Below are 22,003 nucleotides of genomic sequence, written 5' to 3' on the forward strand. Positions count from 1 at the left end.
AATACAGTCAATTTACTTTACAATACATTCTGTGAAGCGCTTTGAGACATCTCAACGTAGTGATAAGGCACTGTATCAAAAGCAAAGATTATTATTATTCGTGTCCTGAAATCTGACCGCTTGAAAATGGTATAGATATTTTACTCTTTCGCAGATAATAATATTAATCCTGGCATTTGATATAGCGCTTTGACGACTTCGAGACGTCTCAAAGGGCTTCACTGTATATCCTGTAAAGTGAATTGACTGTTTATTTGGGGGGTGAAACGCGGCAGTAGCGTCCCACAAACAGTCATGGATTGAGTGACCAAATTATTATTTTATTTATTTTTTTGAGGGATTATTATCAGGCGTGTGGAGTAAAGAAACTTGCCCACTTAGCAACAGGACTCCAAGAGGAAGATTAGAGCTTTGAGAAGCAAGGAAGTGGACATGTAGATTGAAGATTGAAGGTGGATTGAAGTCTCCTGCCCTCCACTTTAAGAAGGGATACGCTCTGAAAACTGAGTAACTTGCAAGAGTCAACTTTCAAGAAAGCATTCAACAAATAAGAGTCCTCGGTTTCTAGTCTCTGCCGCGAACTGACTTTAAGAAATAAACAGGGGGTAACGGGACTTTCCATTGCACCTTGCCGTCATCCCTTCAACAATCAACTGAAAACTGGGAGGTACCTTAAGAACTTTGGACAATAGAAAGCCTTTGAGCCTGGATAGCTTGCGATGAGATGACTATATCAACGCCACTACATCTTCGCCCAACTTCGGCACTCTGAGATGCTGCCCTGCTATATAAATGCAAGTTGTTGATGTAACTCGTGAGAGAGCATTGTGAGAGCTGAGGAGGCTCAGACTTTGATGGATCGGTCAGGTACATTGAGAGATACTGATTGCTGTTGTAGCCTCCGCACTGTACCTTACCCCCCCACTCGCCCCATCCACCCCCAGGCAATGTTCCACACAAGTCATCACATTATTTTAACATGCATATTCCATCTACAGGGTGCTTTCAAAGACCTATTACCCCCCTGTGTTTTTTTCTGGAAATGAATTTTTATTTCCTATTGCAGAAAAGTCGAGTGTAACAATGTCTGATCCCAGTAACTCCCTCCTCCTCACTCCATCCATGTTACACTAGATGTGGCACCGTACATGGCAACGGATCATTATCTGCACTCACTCACAGCTATCTCCTGGACGTTTAAATACAGTTAAACCCTGGTACTAAATACAATACAATACGTACTTCTGTATACAATATCATCATTCTTTCAAAAGGGAACTGCATAGGTGCTTGAAAAGGAAAAATGTGTAAGGTTATGGGGATAGAGCGGGGGAGTGGGACTGATTGGGTAGCTCTTCCGAAGAGCCTGCACAAGCACGATGGATCGAATGTCCTCCTTCTACGCTGTAATATGCTATGATTTCTATTTATGTTTCAGTTGTTGTTCAGTGTACTGCAGTGAAAAACCACATGGGGTGTAACAGGACTTTGTGAACACCCTGTACAATCAGGAAAGGCAAGGAGAGAATGGATGAGGCAATGTCTCTGACCCAGTTGACCCTGGCTGGAGCAGACATCCCAGGCTCAAAGGACTTGTATTGTGTGACTCAGCATTACGGTGCCTTTCCTGTGTGGATGACTCAGCCACTGACTGGATCACGTTGCCGAGAACTATCAACAGCCGCTCAAATGATTCAGCCAAACAATGGCTGCCAATTTCCTTCTCAGGTCCCACAATCGCTCCCCCCACAGATTACAGGCTGATCAAAAAGTCCTGATACCATGACAATGTCTAAAGCCTTTTTTTTTAGATGATAAGATAGATTTGTGGAGTCCTGTAGCTCAGTGGTTAGAGCACTCATCTCGCAAGTGAGAAACCCGGGTTCTATTTCCAGAAGGTCCAAATGTTAGGCAGGTTTCCTTACTCTACACGCCTCTGTTTACCTAGCAGTAAGTAGGAACCCGGTTGCTAGTCAATTAGCGGATTGCGTTTCCGTGGGTAATAATTCCTTAAAAAAATAATAATTTGGTCACTTCATTCCACGACTGTTTGTGGGACGCTGCTGCGCACAATTGGCTGCTGGGTTTCGCCCACAAAATATACAGTCAATTCACTTTACAATATTCCGTGAAACGCTTTGAGACGTCTCGAAGACATGATAAGGTGCTATAATCAAGGATTATTATTATGGATATCAAAATTTTTTGGTCGACCCGTATAATCTTCAACTGTCTCTGTGTCGGAATCTGGGCACTCCCCTCCTCTCCCCAACACTACCAGGACTACAGCAGGTAAAGAAAAAGGCACCTCTCGCTCACCCCCCCACACCTTATCAGGGCAACTGGGGACAGACAGACTGCTGGCACAATGTCAGCCCCGCCCAAGACACAGGAAAGCATGCTCGTCCTAGTCTCTGTCCAGCGAGCTCTTCCTGCTCTCCCACTTCCTCTCCTTTCTTCACAAACACGGCTTCCGAACACCTGGTGCAACGAGAGAGGAAATGGCGACTTCCCTCTCTGTACCCCCGAAAGGTCAACTCAACTCCAGGAACGCCATCCGCATAGCCAGAGGCTGACATCAGCCTATCACTGACAGAGCAAACAACCTCACTCACCCCACAGGCCTCAGCCCTGTGTGTGTGTGTGGGGGGGGGGGGGGGAGGGGGAGCAACCTCCACATAATAATAATTCTCCTTGCAGTTGATGTAGTGCTTTATCATGTTGTCGAGACGTCACGAAGGGTTTCACAGGATATACTGTAAAGTGTATTTTGTGGGAGAAACGTGGCAGCCAGTTGTGCACAGCAGTGACCCACAATTTCTTTGGACCCAGATAACATTGAGACCCACAGAATGGGTCTCGTTGGAGGGTGGCGTTCTCAGGAGAAGGTGGGTGGGGAGGGGGGGGGAATGAGAAAGGAATACTGATCTTAGGAAATGGGAAGGAAATGTGGCCTTGTTTTGATTGGGATATTCCGTGGCTGCCACCACTTTCACTTTCATTGGCTACAAATCCCATGAAACCAGACATTAAACTCCGAATAATCGTGTGAATCTCAGCTCAGCTGCCACTGCCCCGCCTGCCCCACCATCAGTGGTCTGGCCTTTAGTCTCTCTGCCCCCACCCTCTGGAACTCCATCCTGGAGCCCCTCAGCATCTCTTGCCTCCTTCAAGGCTCATCTCAAGACCTTCCTCTTCAAACGTCATCTTCTCACCCCCAACCCCTCTGCCCTCCACCCTTCCTGACTCCAAACCCCAGTTCGGATCCAAACCTTTGACTTTCCTGCGGCTTGGAATGTCCTCCTGGTGTGAAAAGCGCTGTTAAAATGCAATTTGTTGTTGCCATGTTGAATCTCGAGCCTGGGTACGAGAGGCTATTTCAGGCCCATGTGGTCAAGCCTATTTTTATAGCTTGTCTGATGACTCAGTGGGTAAAGACACCCACACAACTCTAGCCCTACACAGCAGAAGATCACCAGTTCCAATCCCTGGTCTTGTGTTAGGTGATCGCAATAGTTGGAGCGACTCCGTGTGTGTTCCAGTGAGGACCAACCATCCAGAGACCTCCACAGTGATGAAGGTGTGCGAGCGCTCAGCTCACTACAATGGTAATAATAACCCTTACATTCGATGTAGCACCTTATTGAGACATTTCAAAGCGCTTCACAGGATATTGTGCAAAGTGGATTGACTGTATATTTTGTGGGCTAATGACGGCAGCCAGTTGCACACAGCAGTGTCCCACAAACAGCCGTGGAGTGAGTGACCAATTGTATTTGGGGGGGGATTCCCTTCTCTTTTCGAACAGTGCCGTGGGATCTTTAACATCTACCTGAACAGATAGGACCTCGATTTAATGTCACGTCTGAAAGGCAGCACCTCTGACAATGCAACAACCCCCCCCCACCCCAGTGCTGATTGGAGTGTCAGCCTGGACTATGTGATTCCAAGCCCCGATGTGGGGCTTGAACCCATCCCAATGGTCACTTGAAGGTGAGATGCTCTCAGAACTGGAGTGCAGTAGATGAAAGGTGGATTTGTTCTGTGACCTGGGGAATGTTTGATCTATCTGGAAAGGTTGTGAGGTCGAGTGGTCTAATGAACTAATGGGGATTTGACCTGATCTGCCCTCTGACCCAAACCAACTGACCTCCGGCCCTGTTGCCACTCAGAGAAAGCTGCTGTCTGCAGTTACCTTGTGTGTGTGTGTTAGGTGCAGGATGAGCCAGGGAGAGCTGATAAACGCTCTGTATTGACAACTCTTTACAATGACCATCTTATCCGTTTATTACTCTGCCCCCCCCACCCCACCGCTCGAGTGTGGCTCCCAGACTATAAAGCTCTCTCTCTCTCTTCACAGTCCGTCTAAAACTCCCAGTCTCTGTAACTCCACACACAGCATATACCAGCAGCTGTTACTCTGCAGCTAACCCCTCCCAGACATTTATTAATCCATACAATACATACCACCCCCCAACTCCTTGTACAACACCCCAGTCCGTTACTCCGTTTGGTCAGCCAAGCAAATGAATTGATTGAATACTTCTTGTTTTATGGCCACGGGCCATGGTTTGGCATCACTGTTCTAGGCCTGGAGAATACTCCAGACCACCACTCCCTGTCTGCTCATCTCTATAGGACACGCTCACTATCTGCTAATCTCTGTATAAAACACTGCAGCAATCCTTTGCCTCCTGATAATGAATCTTATTTTTCTCTTGGACCCAGTTTGCCCAACAACAAAAACTTGCATTTATGCAGCTCGCTTCTTGGGGTCACGGCTGGAGGAGAAGTAGATTTGGGTGTCAACCCCACGCAAGTGTCTGCGGAGAACATCACCGAGAGGGAGCGTGGAAAAGAGAAAAAAGAAAGTAGCGGAGAGATCCAGTAAGATGAGGAGGCACAGGGAGCCCTCGACATTGTCTGCGACTTTGACCAGCGCTGTCTCTGTGCTGTAGGTTGGGCTGGAGAAGCTCAAAGAGGGAGGGGAGGAGCTTGAGGAGGGAGTGGAGGGGCTCAAGGAGGGAGTGGAGGGAGAGGTGTGAGTGAAGTTAGTTGACAAAAATACATTCCATGACTTTAGAATTGAAGGGGGGGGTTCGAGGTGGGCTGGTAGTTTGTAAAATTTAAAGGATCAAGGGAGGGGGTTTTGAGGAGAGGGGGTGATGACAGCGGTTTTGAGGGGGCGCAGGACAGAACATACGAAGAGGGACTGGTTAACTATGTCTGCCAGCAGTGGGCAGAGAGGGTGTCAGTAATGGGTGGGGAAGGGGGTCGAGGCAGCAGGTGATGGGCTCAGATGGGTGATAATGATTATGAGGGAGGAGTGAAGGGGGCAATGCTGGGGGCAGGGAGGAGAAGGTAGAGGAAACAGCCGAGTTTTCTTTGATACTAAGAGTTGCTGAGACTCAAGATATGCTGTTCCTCTGATCTGATCAAACATTAAATGGTGGAGAGACTGTGTTGGTCCAGTGATGCTAGTTGTTTAATCAGCCACTGCAGAACCTCAACCAGTGACTGTTCTTCATACACTACAGCAGCTCACACACACCACGGCCAAGCCTCACTGTTATATACACACACACTACACACAGACACAAGCAGATACACACACATACATACATGCACATATACACACACAGACACAAATAGATAGATACACGCGCATATACACACACAGACCCACATACACACAGACACACACTTGCACAGACACACACGCACACATATACCACAAATGCACACATACATTACAAATATACACACGCGCGCGCACACATTCACAGTAAATATACACACACATACACATACACCACAAATACACATACGCACACATACATGTGGAGTCCTGTAGCTCAGTGGAGTCCTGTAGCTCAGTGGTTAGAGCACTCACTTTGCAAGTGAGAGACCTGAGTTCAATTCCAGGCAGAGGGCCAAACCTGGGGCAAGTTTCCTTACTCCACACAGAGCCTAATAATAATCCCTCCAAAACCAAAAACAATAATAAATTGGTCATTTTCAGTCTACGACTGTTTGTGGGACATTGCTGTGCGCAATTGGCTGCCGCGTTCGCCCACAAATATACAATCAATTCACTTTACAGTGTGTTCTGTGAAGCGCTTTGGGACGTCCTCCCGACGTGAAAAGCGCTATATCAAATGCAAGGATTATTATTATTATTATACACCACGAAAACACACACACAAGCACATACGCCACAAGTACACACACATACACCACAAGTACACACACACCACAAATACACACACACACCACAAATACACACAGATTTTTTTCCAGCCTGAGCTGCACAGCTGGTGCTCAAAGATAATACAAACCTGGCTGATATTCCCCTCCGTGATATAAGATCAGATACCTGACAGCTGACTGGGGGCTGGAGCTGGTAGAGCAGGTCTGTGTGGGCGAGTGGCTGACAGGGGGAACTGGCTGAGCCACGTAATAAAACACAAGAGTCGATCTCAGGCTGATCACTGAAACCACTGACCAACCCACAATGATTACTGTGTAAAGGGAATGGGGAAAAGTCCCAGTGTGTTAGAATCACCAATGCTCGGGGTTCACATGACAAGCAAGAACCCTTGGGTGCCATCTCATAATGGGTGACGTCAATTTATCTCCCCGTGATGGCATGAGACTCGCAAGTTTGTTTAACACACCATCCTCCCCTGACAAACAATACCCCCCCATAAAATATACACAGCGCCTTCCCCAGCAAATCCTGTGAAGCGCTTTGAGACGTCCTTTCAATGTGATCTAAGGCTCTACATCAAATGTAAGGATTACTATTTCACATCGGGAGGACGTTCCAAAGTGCTTGACGGTGCTGGCTGGGGTCCTGAGCAGGAGGGTGGGAGATGGGAAGGATGGGGGGGAAAGATGACCAAAGGCGCCGTCAAAGAGGTGAAAGGTGCTTTACAAATGTAATTTTGTTGTTGTTAGTCTTCAGATGGACTTTGACCGAGATGAGGGAGGGAGTTGGAGGGGCATCGTGATGGAGTTCAATAGGGGATGAGGTGGCGGACAAAATAGCTGAAATCTCCTAACAACAACTAGCAATCCCCACCTCCCTCCAAACATCCCCAATATCCCTGGAGCCAACAGCCTGTTATACCATCGGCAACTCTGGGGAGGAAGTCTTCAATAATAATAATCAACAACAACTTGCATTATATACCGCCCTTCACACAGGGTAGCGTCCCAGAGCGCTTCACAGTGACGGAGTCTGTGTCTGGATCACAATCATAATAATAATAATAATAAAGACAATGATATCATATAGAAAACCAAATGGGAGTAGAAAATCAGGCATGATCAAATTCCAAGAGAAGTGAAAGAACAAAGTCTAGATATAATAATAGTAATAAACCTTGCATCTTCTAGACGTCTCAAAGCGCTTCAGAGAATATATTATAAAGTGAATTGACTGTATATTTGTGGGCGAAACACGGCAGTCAAGCAGAGTCCCACAAATAGTCGTGGGTTGAGTAACCAAATTACTATTTTTTAAAATTTGATTTCTTGAGGGACTTTTATCAGACGTGTGGAGTAAGGAAACTTGGCGAAGGTTTCACCCTGCCGGGAATAAAACCCAGGTCTCTCGCTTGCGAGGCGAGTGCTCTAACCACTGAGCTACATGACTCCACCAAAACTACAACTGTTTGTCTAAAGAGGATCTGTAAGCTGAAACAGAAGCACTGATTATATCAGAACAAGAACAAGCTATTACCGCCTGATGTTATGAAAATAAAATCTTAAATGATCCAAAATTGATCCAAAATGCCGAATATGTCATCAAGCACCAAAAACAGTGGATCACATATTGTCATCATATCCAGCCCTAGCACAATGGGAGTATCTGATTAAACATAATAGCGTAGCTAAATATATTCACTGGATAATTTATAAACCCTTGCTATTGATGTAAAGACCAACTGGTATGAACATCAACTAGCAACAGTGACATCAAAAAATATCACAATAATCTGGGATTCACAAGTACAAACAGATAGAACAGTAATCTGTAACAAACCAGATATTATTATAAAGCGTCAAATAGATTGCACATGTAGTATTATTGATGTAGCTGTTATCCCAAGTGATTACAATGTGAGAAATAAGGAGCTACAGAAGATCAGGAAATATATCGATCTACACGTTTAATGCAGACGTCTGCGACAGTATAAAACAAACCCAGTTCATGTAATCATCGTTGTAACTGGGACTTCTCCTAAGACTATTCAGAAATGGCTTGACAAGATACCTGGTGAACAAAAATAACAAACTCCTGCAAAAAGGAGTTATTATACGAAGCTCAACCATACCAGGAAAACTAACATCCAGTCATAATGTGATGGCGTTATCGGTCTGGCTGTATTTGATAAAGTGCCTTATCACAGCATCGAGACATTTCAAAGCGCTTCATAGATTTGCTACAATTGTATTTGTAGGCAAATTCGGCAGTCAATTTTCACACAGCAATGACCAACAAACAGCCATGGATGGAGTGACAAATTTTATATGGGGGATTGTTGACCAGGAACCCGGGAGAGAAAAACTCCCTTCTCTTTTCGAATATCGCCATGGGATCTTTAACATCCACCTGAACAGGCAGACGGGACTTTGTCTCATCTGAAGGATAGCACCTCTGACAATGCAGGGCTCCCCCAGCACCACACTGGAGGGTCAGGCCAGACTCCAGCTCGGAGTCACCGGCACAGATTGGCTGGAGAGGGTACGATGCTTGGCTCTGGTAGAAAGAACCAGAGTACAGATATATATAGTCCTTAACATTGGAGGGCAACATGTCTGTCAGCAGTGAGAACAGAAACCTTCTCCTCACTGGAGACACACAGTCACAGAGAGTTATGGTGGCAGAATGAATGGAGATGTTTAAGAGGGATATATTGGAGTCCTGTAGCATAATCACAAACGAGAGGGCCCGGGTTTGATTCCCAGGCAGGGCAAAACCTTAGGCAAGTTTCCTTACTCCACATGCCTCCGTTTACCTAGTAGGAAGAAGGAAGCCGGTTGTTAGACAATTGGTGGATCTCTTTCTGGGGGTAATAATCCCTTCAAAATATAATAATAATTTGGTCACTCAATTGACGACTGTTTCTGGGACACTTGCAATTGGCTGCCGCGTTTCGCCCACAAAATATTGTCAATCCACTTGATAGTATATTCTTTGAAGCGCTTTGAGAGGTCTCAACAATATTATAAGGCACTATATCAAATGCAAGGATTATTATTAAATAAGGATATTGAAGCGGAGAAATGGGAGAGCGGTCAGGTCATTTGCCCTGAGAGCCAGACATCGTAACCCTAGTCTGGTAACTGTAACCTCCTCCCACACACACCGTCTGCTCAGAGCAGCCTCACACCCCCAGAGCTGCACTGTGTTTGAATAACAAACATAAAAATGCAGTCAATTAAAACAGCAACAAGCAGTCAGTCACACCGGCTCTGTACCCCAATCCTGCCCACCCCCCCCCACCCCCATCACACGCTTATGATGCCAATATGACATAACCCTGCACGCCCTCTCCCCCCACACACACAACAATCTATTAGTCTGCACATCTCCCTTGCTGCCAAACCCTTTAATTACTCGGCATTAAGCAAACATTTTAATAACCCAATGGGATTGAAGGGAATTAAAACCCCTGTCCTGCAAATTTATACCATGGAGGGAGAGGGTGTCACAGCATCTGTAACGTGGAAATAACAGCCTCCCCCCCCACCTCCCCACACACACACTCTTAAAAATAATTGCATATAGAGTTAGTCTCTGTCGGTGTTGGAGTGGCAGACTTGAATGGAGGAATCACGCTGCAGGGAGAGGGAATCAGACAACTGTGGGTGTGTATAATCCATGTCTAATCAGAGACCCTGTCCTCTGCTGTGACACGGCCTGGGAGCCAGAGTCATGATTTCAAAAAGGAATTAAAGCAGACGGAAAGAATGGAGGGACGGTGGTCGCTGTCCGGGATTAAACGTTACAGCGAAGGCGATTAACGTGGAACGAGAGAATTAGCTGGATTTGCTCGGAGATGGATCTCGCGGCGAAACTTAAATACAACAACAAGAAGATTACATTTGTACGGTGCCTTTCACGTCGGGAGGACGTCCCAAGGCGCTGGACAGTGACAACATCTCAGACCTTACAATACAAAATGACATTTGTATGACGTTTGTGAAAAGCATATATTTGTATAGCGCCTTTCACGTCAGGAGGGCATCTCAAGGCGCTGGGACATGGTGGTCTTGAATGCCTGTCCAGTAGGGAAGGCAGGGGCTCTGGGGGTGGGGGGGAGAGGGGGGGCAGAGGGGCTCGCTCTTACCTCTCTTGTGGCGTGAAATGGTTAAGGTGCCCGTGTGGAACTCCATCTTCTGCCTCTTTACTGCTTCACTGTGCAGGTCTGTGCACTGTGAGAGACTGTGTGTCCAGCACGCCTGCCCCCATTACCTCACACTTGTGGACAGAGCGAGAGAGAGAGAGAGAGAGAGAGAAGAGGGGGGGTGGGGGGTGGGGGAATATAGCAAACCCAAACTGCCAACTTCTCTTCAATCTGCAGCCTCACAAACGGAGGAAGCGAGCAGGAACTGTGTGTTTTACTAAGCTCACATCAGGCCATTGTGATAGCTCACCCCCTACACACACACACACTCTTCCTTCCCACCAGTGATGTGTTTTCCTCCTCCCAGCAGATACAGCATGTTTTTTTTACGACTGAGGTCAGGCTGTGTGAGATCTCCCAACCCTGTGAAGCCCATGCCTTTCCTATTAGAGAGGCTGAAATTCCCAGCTCCCCTCCCCCCCACACACACATCATTGGCTCTCTGAGTGAACACAAGCCTTCACAGAGAGCGAGCGAGCGAGCAGACTCCAGCACTTCATGTTCATAGGGAACTACACACTGAGAGCAACCTGTTTCTTTATCAGTCAGGAACACTGAGGGACACTGATTGTCATAGTTCCCTCCGCTCTGTACCTTACCCCCCACTCGCCCCATCCACCCCCAGGCAACGTCCTGCACAAGTCATCACATCGTTTAACAGACACATTCCATCTCTAGGCTGTTCACAAAGTCCTGTTACCCCCCCACCCCCCACCCGCCCCCTGTTTTTATCTTACAATGAATTTTTATTTCCTGTTGCAGGCAAGTCGAGTGTCACAATGTCTATTCCCAGTAACTCCCTCCTCTTCCTCCTCACTTGATCCATGTTACACAAGATGTGGCACCGAACCTGGCAACAAATCATTATCTGCCATGAAAATGATGCATTCGCTCACACTGTTCCTCAGTTAAATTGAGTCTGTGTGTGTCTGAGGGTATGTTTGTTTCTGTGTGTGTCTGAGTGTGTCTCACACCTCTATACAGTTAAACTGAATGCAATGCAGTACTTCTAAATACAACTGTCATCATTCTTCCTCATGTTTCAGTTGTTGGTCAGTGCACTGCGGAGAAAACACACAGGGGTAACAGGACTTTGTGGACACCCTGAATTTTACACACTTTCCTTTCTCTTGATAAACACCCTCCCCACGTAAAAGCCATTCAGGTGTTCAGCTGAAGCAGGGAGCAGTGTGCCACACTGCCTTGTGTAAGCGCCAGACCCCGTGCCCATTCATTAGCTCTCCACAGTTCCCCCTTCTGCACGAGGGATGGATGATCCTGAAGGACTCAGTGAGAGGTTTTTGTGAATGCAATACTGGAGAATTTCAGAATGGAATTGCTGGTGTGTTTCGCAGTGCTCCGGGGGGGGGGCTCAGGAATGAGTGTCAATCAGCAGTCAGGGCATGGTGTGTGTGTGTGAGTGGCAGTGCAGTGGCTCTACATCAGGGGATGAGAGGGAGTGAGCACGCACACACTCACACATCTGTCTGCTGTTGTTTTTGTGGTCAATCAGAATGATTTAACCGCAAAATCCTCTCCTCCCCTGAGACCCAGCGCATGGCTCTGTGTTTAAAGCTCATAGACCAGAGATAAGGCGCAGGGCTTTGGTGCTCCCAACTAACCTCGGCTGGGGTGGGTGGGTGGGTGGGTGGGGGGCAATGGGTGAAGCTCTGTGTTTTTCTCAGCCCTTGCCAGGGCTTTGTCTGTGAGTCTGTGTGTGTGTGTGGCTGTTCACATGTGTGCGCGTCTGTCTGTGTGTGACTGTTGTGTGTGTGTGTGAGCTGTTCACGTGTGCGCGTCTGTCTGTGTGTGACTGTTGTGTGTGTGTGTGTGTGAGCTGCCTGACACCCCTTCCTCTCCTGGGGACACGAGGTTGGTTTGGAAGATTGCCAGAGGGGATTGCTGGCACAACCTGTGGGTAGTGGTGGGAATTGGCCTGAACTGCCACAGGACCTGAGACAGGGTGGGGAGGGGAGGGGAGGGAGGGGGACAGAACAGGGTTAAGCTCCTTCCTTACAATAGCTGTGGGGGTTGGCGGGAGATTTTCAGTCAACAGTCTTTATTATCAAAGTTTCTCCTAACTTTTAAACCACCAAGTTGACTTTGCAGCCCAGCAGGAGGTGATTTTCTCATCACGGTTTTTAAATTAGTCTTTTAATTAATCCAGCTCTTTTCCCGCATTGCAGTGTGCTTTTAAAAATCACCCACAAAACACACAGTCACTCCACCTCACAGTGAGGCGCTTTGGGGACATGCTCCCGACACAAAAGGCACTGAATAAATGTTTTTTTTTTGGTCAGCCGGGTGTCTGACACATCCGTAAACCCATCACCTGCTTAACAGTATCCAAACCAAACTGAGAATTCCATGTCTCCCACCGACACATGGAATTGTCTCCCACCCACACAGTGGAAATTCCAGAGATAGATTGTTGGAATTGAATGCGCACTCTCTCCCTGGAGGGACGCCTCCTGCTCACCTAACTCCGGATTATTAGGTGCAGGCTGGCAAGAGGCAACGAATTAATAATAATAATCGTTGCATTTGATGTAGCGCTTTTCACGTCTTCTCAACGTCCCAAAGCGCTTCACAGAATATACTGTAAAGTGAATTGACCATATATTTGTGTGAGTTGTATAGAGTGAGTTAAGAACATAGAATAGGCCATTCAGCCCTTCGAGCCTGTTCTGTCATTTAATTAGGTCATGGCTGATCTGTACCTAAACTAATCCTTTCATTTCCAATCTCACGCTTTCTTCCCATATCCCTTAATACCCTATCTATCAAAATCTATCAACCTCACTCTTGAAGGTGTGGATGGATCCAGCATCCACGGCCTTTTGTGGGAGAGTATTCCAGATTTCTACCTCCCTTCGAGTGAGAAAATGCATTGAGGTAACTGCTGGAGTCTAACCAGCTAAGCCATCACAGTATTTTTAGACACAATATTCATATGAGTGACCTTGGACCTTCTGGTCCAAGTTACCCAATGAGTTTGCTGTGGTGAAGTGACATTCCTCAATATTCCTGTGTGGTGTGTCTTTAACTGGCACGTCCTCAGCTTCCTGTATTGTTTTGCTGTATTGCTATATTCCCTTTATGGTGATCGTCACTGGTGCTAATTATCATAATAAATTATTCCAGTCATTATTCTATGAATAGAATAAACACAGCAACAACTTGCACTCACAGAACACCCCTCATGCAGGTTAGCATCCCAGAGCGCTTGACAATGGTGGAGGGATTTTGATACCGAGCTGGGGGTTTGGGGTAACTGTAGACACGGTCGAAGACCTGAAGATGGGGAAGGAGGGGGCAAGTCGGAGTGATAGGGGAAAAGTGTTCCTGAGTTTTGGGGCGTAGTGGCTGAAAGATAGTGGTAGAATGGAGGGGATGAAGGACATGCAGAAGGCCGGAGCCAGTTGAGTGGAGGCAGCGTGTTGTTGATTGGGAGGGCAAGCAGGTCAGAGAGGTGCCAGTTTGTCCGATCGTGACATTGTTATTAATCTTATTTCCCATCTTTTCCCCAAACCCTTGAGTACTCTGACTTCCCGAGTGTTCATTAACAGAGAACATCACTGCATAGAAACAGCAACTTGCGTGTGTACAGCACACTACACACAGGGTAAGGTCTCAGAGCGCTGCACATTGGCAGGACCAGATGTCGAGGGGTGGAGGGCGGGGAAGGGAATTGGCCACAACAACAATAAACAAGAACAATATTTGTACAGCACCTTTCATGTCGGGAGGACATCTCAAGGCCCTGGACGTCACAAAGCGCTTCACAAGATATACTGGAAAGTGCAGTGACTGTATTTTGTGGGCAATTACGCACAGTGTTGTCACACAAACAGTTGTGCTGTTTGAAGAGGTAGGGTTTGAGGTGGGACAGACAGAGGGCGAGACGGAGGGGTAGAGGGAGCAAGTCTAGAGGTTGGCGGTGTGGAGAGAGCTGGGGTGGGTGGGGGAGCTGGGTGGGGGTAGGGGGGCTGCGTGGGCAGCAAGCCTGAGTTGGTAAAGCAGAAGGGACAAGTGGAGCAGTGGGATAGGATGAGATTGGAAAGATAAGGAGGTGCCAGGGGATGGATGGATTTGTAGGTGAGGCTGAGGACGTACACTGGGCCCAGCGAAGAGTCCTGTAGCTTAGTGGTTAGAGCACTCGCCTTGCAAGCCACAGGATCTGGGTTTAATTATTATTATCTAGTCCACACTGGTGTTTAAATTCCACATGAGCCTCCAACCCTCCTAAACTCTTGTGAAAACCTCCAATCCTTTCTCCAGGTATTTCTCTCCTGTATAATTGTCCCCATCGAGTCTGTCTCTCAGGCCCTCGGGTGGTTGGGGGGGGGAAGGGCATTCCACAAGCTCAGTATGATGCCTTGTATTCTGGGTTCACTAACTGTCCTTTCAGACCATGTCCCAGTTGACTGCTAATTGACAATAGGAACACAGGGGCAAGAAGTGCCGCACAATGACTGCTGGCTTTGATCCCACGTCACTGTGAGAGTTTACTCAGCACAGTTTAGGCCGTCTGCTCCCCACACAGACCAAGCTCAGCGGGAGGAGGAATCTGCAACACACAAGAATAATAATAATTCTTGGATTTGATATAACTCCTTATCACGTCGTCGTGACGTCTTAAAGCGCTTCACACAATATACTGAGAAATAGATTGATTGTATGTTTTGTGGGCGAAACGTGGCAGCCAATTGCGCGCAGCGGTGCCCCACAAGCAATCGTGGATTGAGTGACCAAGTTATTATTATTATTTTTTTGAAGGGATTATTACCCAGGAAAAATGATCTGCCAATCAACTGACAACTGGGTTCCTACTCGCTGCAGGTAAACAGGCGAACAGTAACTGAGCAAACTCACACCTCTGGGTCAGCAGTCGAGTGAAGGGACATAAAGAAACAGAACCTTTTGTACAGATGAGACACTAATACACTCACAAAGACAGACACTAATGATCAAATACAATACAGGAAACAGCCCTGGGCCCAGGAAATAGAGCTCGGGAGCTCATAATGTCACAGTGATATCCTGTGGAGTTTGTTAATTAACAGTGGTTTCAATTAATATCAGTGAAAGGATATGGTAAAGTGTGGGGAGGGGGAGGGGGTCTGAGTCTGATATTATTTATTATCCCACGTTGCAATCACTTAGTCAAAGATGACAATCCAAAATCAACCACAAATTAAATTTGTATCGCGCCTTTCACATCAGGAGGACATCTGGAGGCGCTGGAAATGCAGTGCTGGGGGTATGTTGTATTGTCGGAGGTGCTGTCCTTCAGATGAGACGTGAAACCGAGGTCCCATTTGGCTGATGTTAAAGATCCGACGTCGCTACTTGAACAGAGAAGGGAGTTTCTCTCTCCCGGTGTCCTGGTCAACAAACCCCCAGATAAAACTGTTGGCCATTCCACTGTTGGTCACTCAGTCCACGGCTGTTTGTGGGGCACTGCTGTATGCAACTGGCTGTCGCTTTTCATCCACAAAATACACAAGTTACTGCACTTTACAGTATATCCTGTGAAGCGCTTAGCGACGTCTCGACAACGTGATCAGGTGCTATTAAATGGAGGGATTATTATTATTATTTGCCTCCGTCGCGGGCTCGTTATAAGCATGTGAATAAGCTGACCCCCGATCACAGCCTTCTGCAGGTTGTTTTAACAAAAAGAAATCCTTACATATAGTACAACAGCTTTCACGTCAGGGGTACTTCTCAAAGTGTAGTGACTGTGTGTTTTACACTGCAGCCAATTTACCCACAGCACATGCCACAGACAGCAGCTTCGAATAGCGCTATGGGATCATGAACATCCGCCCGAAACAGAGAGATGGGACCTCGGTTTAACATCTCATCCAAATCACAGCCATCACTGCCCCGGCCAATCCCAGCTAATCCCAGCCCGGCCAATCACAGCCCCAGCCAATCCCAGCTAATCCCAGCCCGGCCAATCCCAGCTAATCCCAGCCCCGGCCAATCCCAGCCCCAGCCAATCCCAGCTAATCCCAGCCCGGCCAATCCCAGCTAATCCCAGCCCGGCCAATCCCACCCAGCCAATCCCAGCCCCGGCCAATCACAGCTAATCCCAGCCCCGGCCAATCCCAGCCCCGGCCAATCCCAGCCCCGGCCAATCCCAGCCCCGGCCAATCACAGCCCCGGCCAATCACAGCCCTCGCTAATCACAGCCAATCACAGCTGTTTGTTAGACAGTTTGGGCAGTGGGATTGCCCTCCGCACACTGAACAGTCCACAACAACAACAACTTGCATTTGCCTCACGTGGGGTAACGTCCCAGAGCGCGCGACACCAAACCCGGGAGAGGAGGGAGAGCGCTGGGAGGTCCTCAGGCGTCCCCTTAAAATGGGGAAGTAAGGGGCGAAGCGGAGGGGTAGAGGAAGAGTGCTCCAGGGTTTCAGGGCATCGCTCTGACTCTCGCTCTCACTCTCACTCTGTCTCTCGCTCTCACTCTCACTCTCGCTCTGACTCTCACTCTGTCTCTCGCTCTCACTCTGACTCTCACTCTGACTCTGACTCTCGCTCTCGCTCTCACTCTGACTCTGACTCTCACTCTCGCTCTCACTCTGACTCTGACTCTCGCTCTGACTCTCACTTTCGCTCTCGCTCTGACTCTGACTCTCGCTCTGACTCTCGCTCTGACTCTCGCTCTGACTCTCGCTCTCACTCTCGCTCTCACTCTCGCTCTCACTCTGACTCTCACTCTGACTCTGACTCTCGCTCTCACTCTCGCTCTGACTCTGGCTCTCACTCTCACTCTCGCTCTCACTCTGACTCTCGCTCTCGCTCTCACTCTCGCTCTCGCTCTGACTCTCGCTCTGACTCTCGCTCTGACTCTCGCTCTCACTGACTCTCGCTCTCGCTCTCACTCTCGCTCTCACTCTCGCTCTCACTCTGACTCTCGCTCTCACTCTCGCTCTCACTCTCGCTCTCACTCTGACTCTCGCTCTGACTCTCGCTCTCGCTCTGACTCTCGCTCTCGCTCTCACTCTCGCTCTCACTCTCGCTCTCGCTCTCGCTCTGACTCTCGCTCTCACTCTCGCTCTCACTCTCGCTCTCACTCTGACTCTCGCTCTCACTCTCGCTCTCACTCTCGCTCGCACTCTCGCTCTCACTCTCGCTCTCGCTCTGACTCTCGCTCTCACTCTCGCTCTGGCTCTCGCTCTGGGAGACGAGAGACCAGGAGTGCTGTGAGCAGAATCGTTGCTCAGCCACCAGCCCAGCCCAGCCCCGCTCTGTGCCGTTCCCTCGCCTGTGTGCCGAGGAGGGAAGCGATGAGCGGAGTCTGTGGGCTGGAGGCTGTGATGGACAGAGCCTGCGGGGAGCGTGGCGGAGTGGAGCTGGCACTGATTAATCGCTCATTGGCTGCCCACAGGCTGTAGTTGTGACTTGCTCTCTGACTGACAGCCGAGCTGTAATGAGAGACTTTCAAACACACTTACTTCAACCTTTCCTTCAATTTTGATTTAAAACTAGAATGTAAGTAAGGGCCTGGGAGGAGCCATGGCTGACACTTGCTGCACTGAACCCAAGGCCTGGGCTCCACCACAGGCTCGAGGGAGGGAGGAAAAGCTTCATCCATCCGACTACCCACCCGCAAAGTGCCTTTTCAGGTCAAAATATCTCAAAGCACTTTACAATAACAGCTTCCAAGCGTAGTGTTACTCAAACACACTCCTCGCCACTCTCCCCAGCTGACCCGGACCCTCATCTCACCAGTTCTGGCCCAGACTCCACTGGCTCCCCATTACCGAACGGATCGACTTCAAGATCCTCACTCTAGTGTTCAAATCCATTCACTCTCTGTCATCTCCCGACCTCCCCGACCTCGTCACTCCCCAAACCACTACCCGGTGCCTCCGCTCGACTGGCACCAACTCCTGCTCATCCCTCGCACCGTCTGCCCTACCATCGGAGGTCTCGCTTTCAGCCACTGCACCCCGAAACTCTGGAACACTCTCCCTTGCCCCCCCTCCCTCCACTTTTTCAAGTCCCGACTGAAAACCTTAGTCTTCGTCCGTCCGGCTGGGAGTCAGGCGCCGCCACTATAATGCGCTCTGAGACGCTACCCTGAAAGTACAAGTTGTTGTTGTAGTGACTGTTTCTCCCGTGTGTCAGCCTGGCTCAGTGGCAGCATCTCGCCTCTGAGCCCAGAAGGTTGTAGGCTCAAGCCCATAGGCCCTGAACCCAGAGTCTAAACTGATGCTCCAGTAAAGTGCTGGGGGAGCGCTGCATTGTCGGAGGTGCTGACCTTTGGATGAGATGTTAAACCGCGGACCTGTCTACCTACCTGTTTAGGTGATCTTAAGGATTCCACGGCACTGTTCGAAAAGAGAAGGGAGTCTCTCTCTCCCAGTGTCCTGGCCAACAATCCCCCAAATAAAATTGGTCCCTCATTCCATGGCTGTTTATGGGACACAGTTGTATGTAACTGGCTGCCGCGTTTCACCCACAAGATGCACAGTCACTGCACTTTACGGTGTATCCTGTGAATGATACACTGTGTATCCTGTATCCTCTGGGGCCACTCACACAATCAGAGCCTCAGCTTCCTTTGTGTGAATCTGGCTTCATTTAAAGACATAGACCAGACCAGGTTTTAATAATAATAATAATCATCCTTGCATTTGATGTAGTGCTATCAAATAAATTAATAAAGTAATAAAGCGCTATAAAAAGCCAAATCATTACTCCGACTAATAATGATCCTTGCATTTGGTACAGCGTCTTTCACATTGGGAGGAAATCCCAAAGCACTTCACAGGATTTACGGTAAAGTGAAGTCCTGTGTGTTTTGTGGGAGAAATTCGGCAGCCAGTTGTGCATAGCAAGTCTCACAAACATTTATTTGGGGATTGTTGGCCAGGACACTGGGAGAGAGAAACTCCCTTTTCTTTTTGAACAATGATATGGAATCTTTAACATCCACCTGAACAGGCAGACAGGACCTCGTTATAACATCTCATCCGAAGGACACCACCTCTGACAATTCACTCCATTAAAGTGTCAGCTCAGACTATATGATTCCCAGTCCCGAAGTGGGGCTTGAACCTACAACCTTCTGACTGCAGGCTGACACGGAATTTGAATTCCGTTGAGAGAGCTCAGGGTGCCCACACATTACAGCAATCAATCAATTGGATCGATTTCAAGATCCTCTCACTCATTTTCAAATCGCTTCGCGCCCTGAACCCTCCCAACCTCTCCGACCTGCTAACCCCCCCACTCCTCCACCCGCTGCCTCCGGCCTTCTGCATGTCACTCGTGCCCTCCGTTCCACCATCGATGGCTGTGCCCTCAGCCACTACGCCCCGAAACTCTGGGACTCTTTCTCTCAATCTCTCCGCCTTGTCCCCTCCCCCTCCCCATCTTCAAATCCCGCCTGAAGACCTTCCTGTTTGATTGTGCTTGCGGTCACCTCCCGTCCCCCCCTCCCTCTCCTTGGCTCGGTGTCAGACTCCGCCACTGTGAAGCGCTCGGGGACGCTACCCTGCGTGGAGGGCGTGGTATAAATTCAAGTTGCTATTGTTGCTGCTGTTCACCACTGGGCTAAAGGAACTAAACTGGCGACACTTCTGTGTGACTGTGTACTGTGGTCCCTCCTGCTCCCTCGCACTGCTCGGCTCACTCACTCTGGCCCGGGAATGATTAAACGAAACGGATCAGATAGAAACGTAAGACGTTGCAGTTTGATCATTTCTCACTTATTAAAACCAAAAGGAAGAAGTAACTGCTGTTGCCGTGGAGACTGCGCTCATTCCGTTGAGCCCGAGCTCAGTTAGGCTGAGCGCTGAGGGCTGCTGGTGGTACCTTCCTTCCCGCGAGGAGCCCGAGAGCAAGAGAGTGAGAGAGAGGGGGGGGAGGGGGTGAGAGGTGTGTGTATGAGAGAGAGGGCGAGAGAGGTACGTGTGAGAGCGCGTGTATCCTCTCCACACCTGGAACCTCAGACGTTCACTGCTGGGTCCATCATGTCTGTGCTGACTCTTTGAAAGAGTGTTCCATTCAGTAATCAGCGACAACCTGATGCTACCCACGATCGGTCGCAGTGAGGGGAGGGGGAAGAGCGGAGGAGAGACACAGAGGGAGAGAGGGGGGAGGAAAGAGAGGGAGGGAGACGGGAGAGACAGAGAAGGAGAGAGGCAGGAGAGAAAAGGAGTGGGAGGAGAAACAGAAGGGAAGCGAGAGGGAGAGAAACAAAGGGAGGGAGGGGGAAGAGAGAGAGAGAGACAGAGGGAGAGAGGGGCAGAGATAGAGGTAAAAAGAGAAGGAAAGGGAGCAAGAGAGAAATAAGGGAAGGGACGAGACGAGAGGAAAGGCAGAAAGCGTGGGAGCGAGTGAGGGAGAGGGATGATGGAGTGGAGGAGGAAAGCTTTGCATTTTTAAAGTAACACAATGAATTTTCTCAATTGGCTTCATAATGGAAAACCGTCAAGTGTAGTGACTATTAATCCACCACATGGGCAGTCCTTTTGCACACAATACGGTCCCACAAACAGCCAAGAGCTGATTTATCTGGATACGGGCACTGTCACCCACAACCCACACCATACAGAGGAACAGAGAGAGAGAGTGACATTCAAACACTATATGGAGAGGGAGACTGACACACACAACCACACACCCTATACACACACACATGCTATGCACACACCCTGTACAGCGAGAGACACACACACATGCCGCGCACATGCGCACACATCCTGTACACAGAGCCACACACATTCCACTCACACACACAGACACACACACATCCTATACAGACACAATTATACACACCTCATACATACTACACACACCTTACATAACCACACATACCTACACACTTCACACATACAGACTACGTCACACACACATATCTCACACACCTATACCCACAACCAACAAACTTGGGCACATACACCTCACATATATATCTCACACTCCTATGCACTCGCGCTCTCTCTCTCTCTCACACACACACAATAACAATTCCCCGTTAGTTTACACAGTGCTCCTGCCGCTAGAGGTGGTGAAGGTGGCTGTGAGTTGCCTAGTGACAGTCTGCCCACGCAGTGCTGCGTCAGATTCCCTCCTAAGCCACAGTCATTGCTCTGCTACCTGGAGTGTTGACCCTGCGTTACGTTAGCCGGTGAGCAGTCGGCGGTCAGAGTCAGGGATGTCAGGGAGGTCAATGCTGCAGTTAGAAAATAGAGGTCTGAAGCCACGTGCCCAATAACTCAATCACACGATGCAAAATGCCATGTTTTGTAACCACTGGATGAAATATTCACCAATTTGCAGGTCAGTTTAGGTACATCACATTTTTTACCTCCAGTAAATAATAACTCGTACAGTTGGTGCAGCACCTCTCACGTTAGGAGGACGTCCGAAAGCGCTTCACAGGATAATATACTGTGAAGTGGACTGACTGTATGTTTGAAGACGACTGCAAATAATAATTATGAATGATAATCCTTGCATTTGATACAGCGCCTTTCACTTCTTCGAGACGTCTCAAAGCGCTTCACAGAATACATTGTAAAATGAATTGACTGTATATTTGTGGGAAAAACACG

The 22,003-nt window shown here is 48.5% G+C and overlaps 2 protein-coding genes across 2 annotated transcripts in view; one reads left to right on the top strand and one right to left on the bottom strand.

Moving 5' to 3' along the window:
• The window catches only part of nhsl2 (NHS-like 2), a 52,463-nt gene extending 41,886 nt beyond the window's left edge, over positions 1 to 10,577 (bottom strand). The window contains exon 1 of the mRNA XM_007891004.2: positions 10,362 to 10,577. Coding sequence (XP_007889195.2) covers positions 10,362 to 10,407 — 46 coding nt within the window. The 5' untranslated portion in view covers positions 10,408 to 10,577. The remainder of the gene's footprint in view (positions 1 to 10,361) is intronic.
• A 6,376-nt stretch (positions 10,578 to 16,953) lies between these two features.
• Positions 16,954 to 17,491, top strand: LOC121850213 (clumping factor B-like; the record flags this gene model as incomplete). The annotated part of the gene is given in 2 exon segments (XM_042340810.1): positions 16,954 to 17,294; positions 17,296 to 17,491. Coding segments are annotated over 2 exon segments (537 nt in total), but the record flags the coding sequence as incomplete, so codon positions are not given.
• Positions 17,492 to 22,003: the final 4,512 nt, after the last annotated feature.

This window comes from Callorhinchus milii, unplaced genomic scaffold, assembly GCF_018977255.1.
Source record: "Callorhinchus milii isolate IMCB2004 unplaced genomic scaffold, IMCB_Cmil_1.0 Scaffold15, whole genome shotgun sequence".
NCBI classification, from domain to species: Eukaryota; Metazoa; Chordata; class Chondrichthyes; order Chimaeriformes; family Callorhinchidae; genus Callorhinchus; species Callorhinchus milii.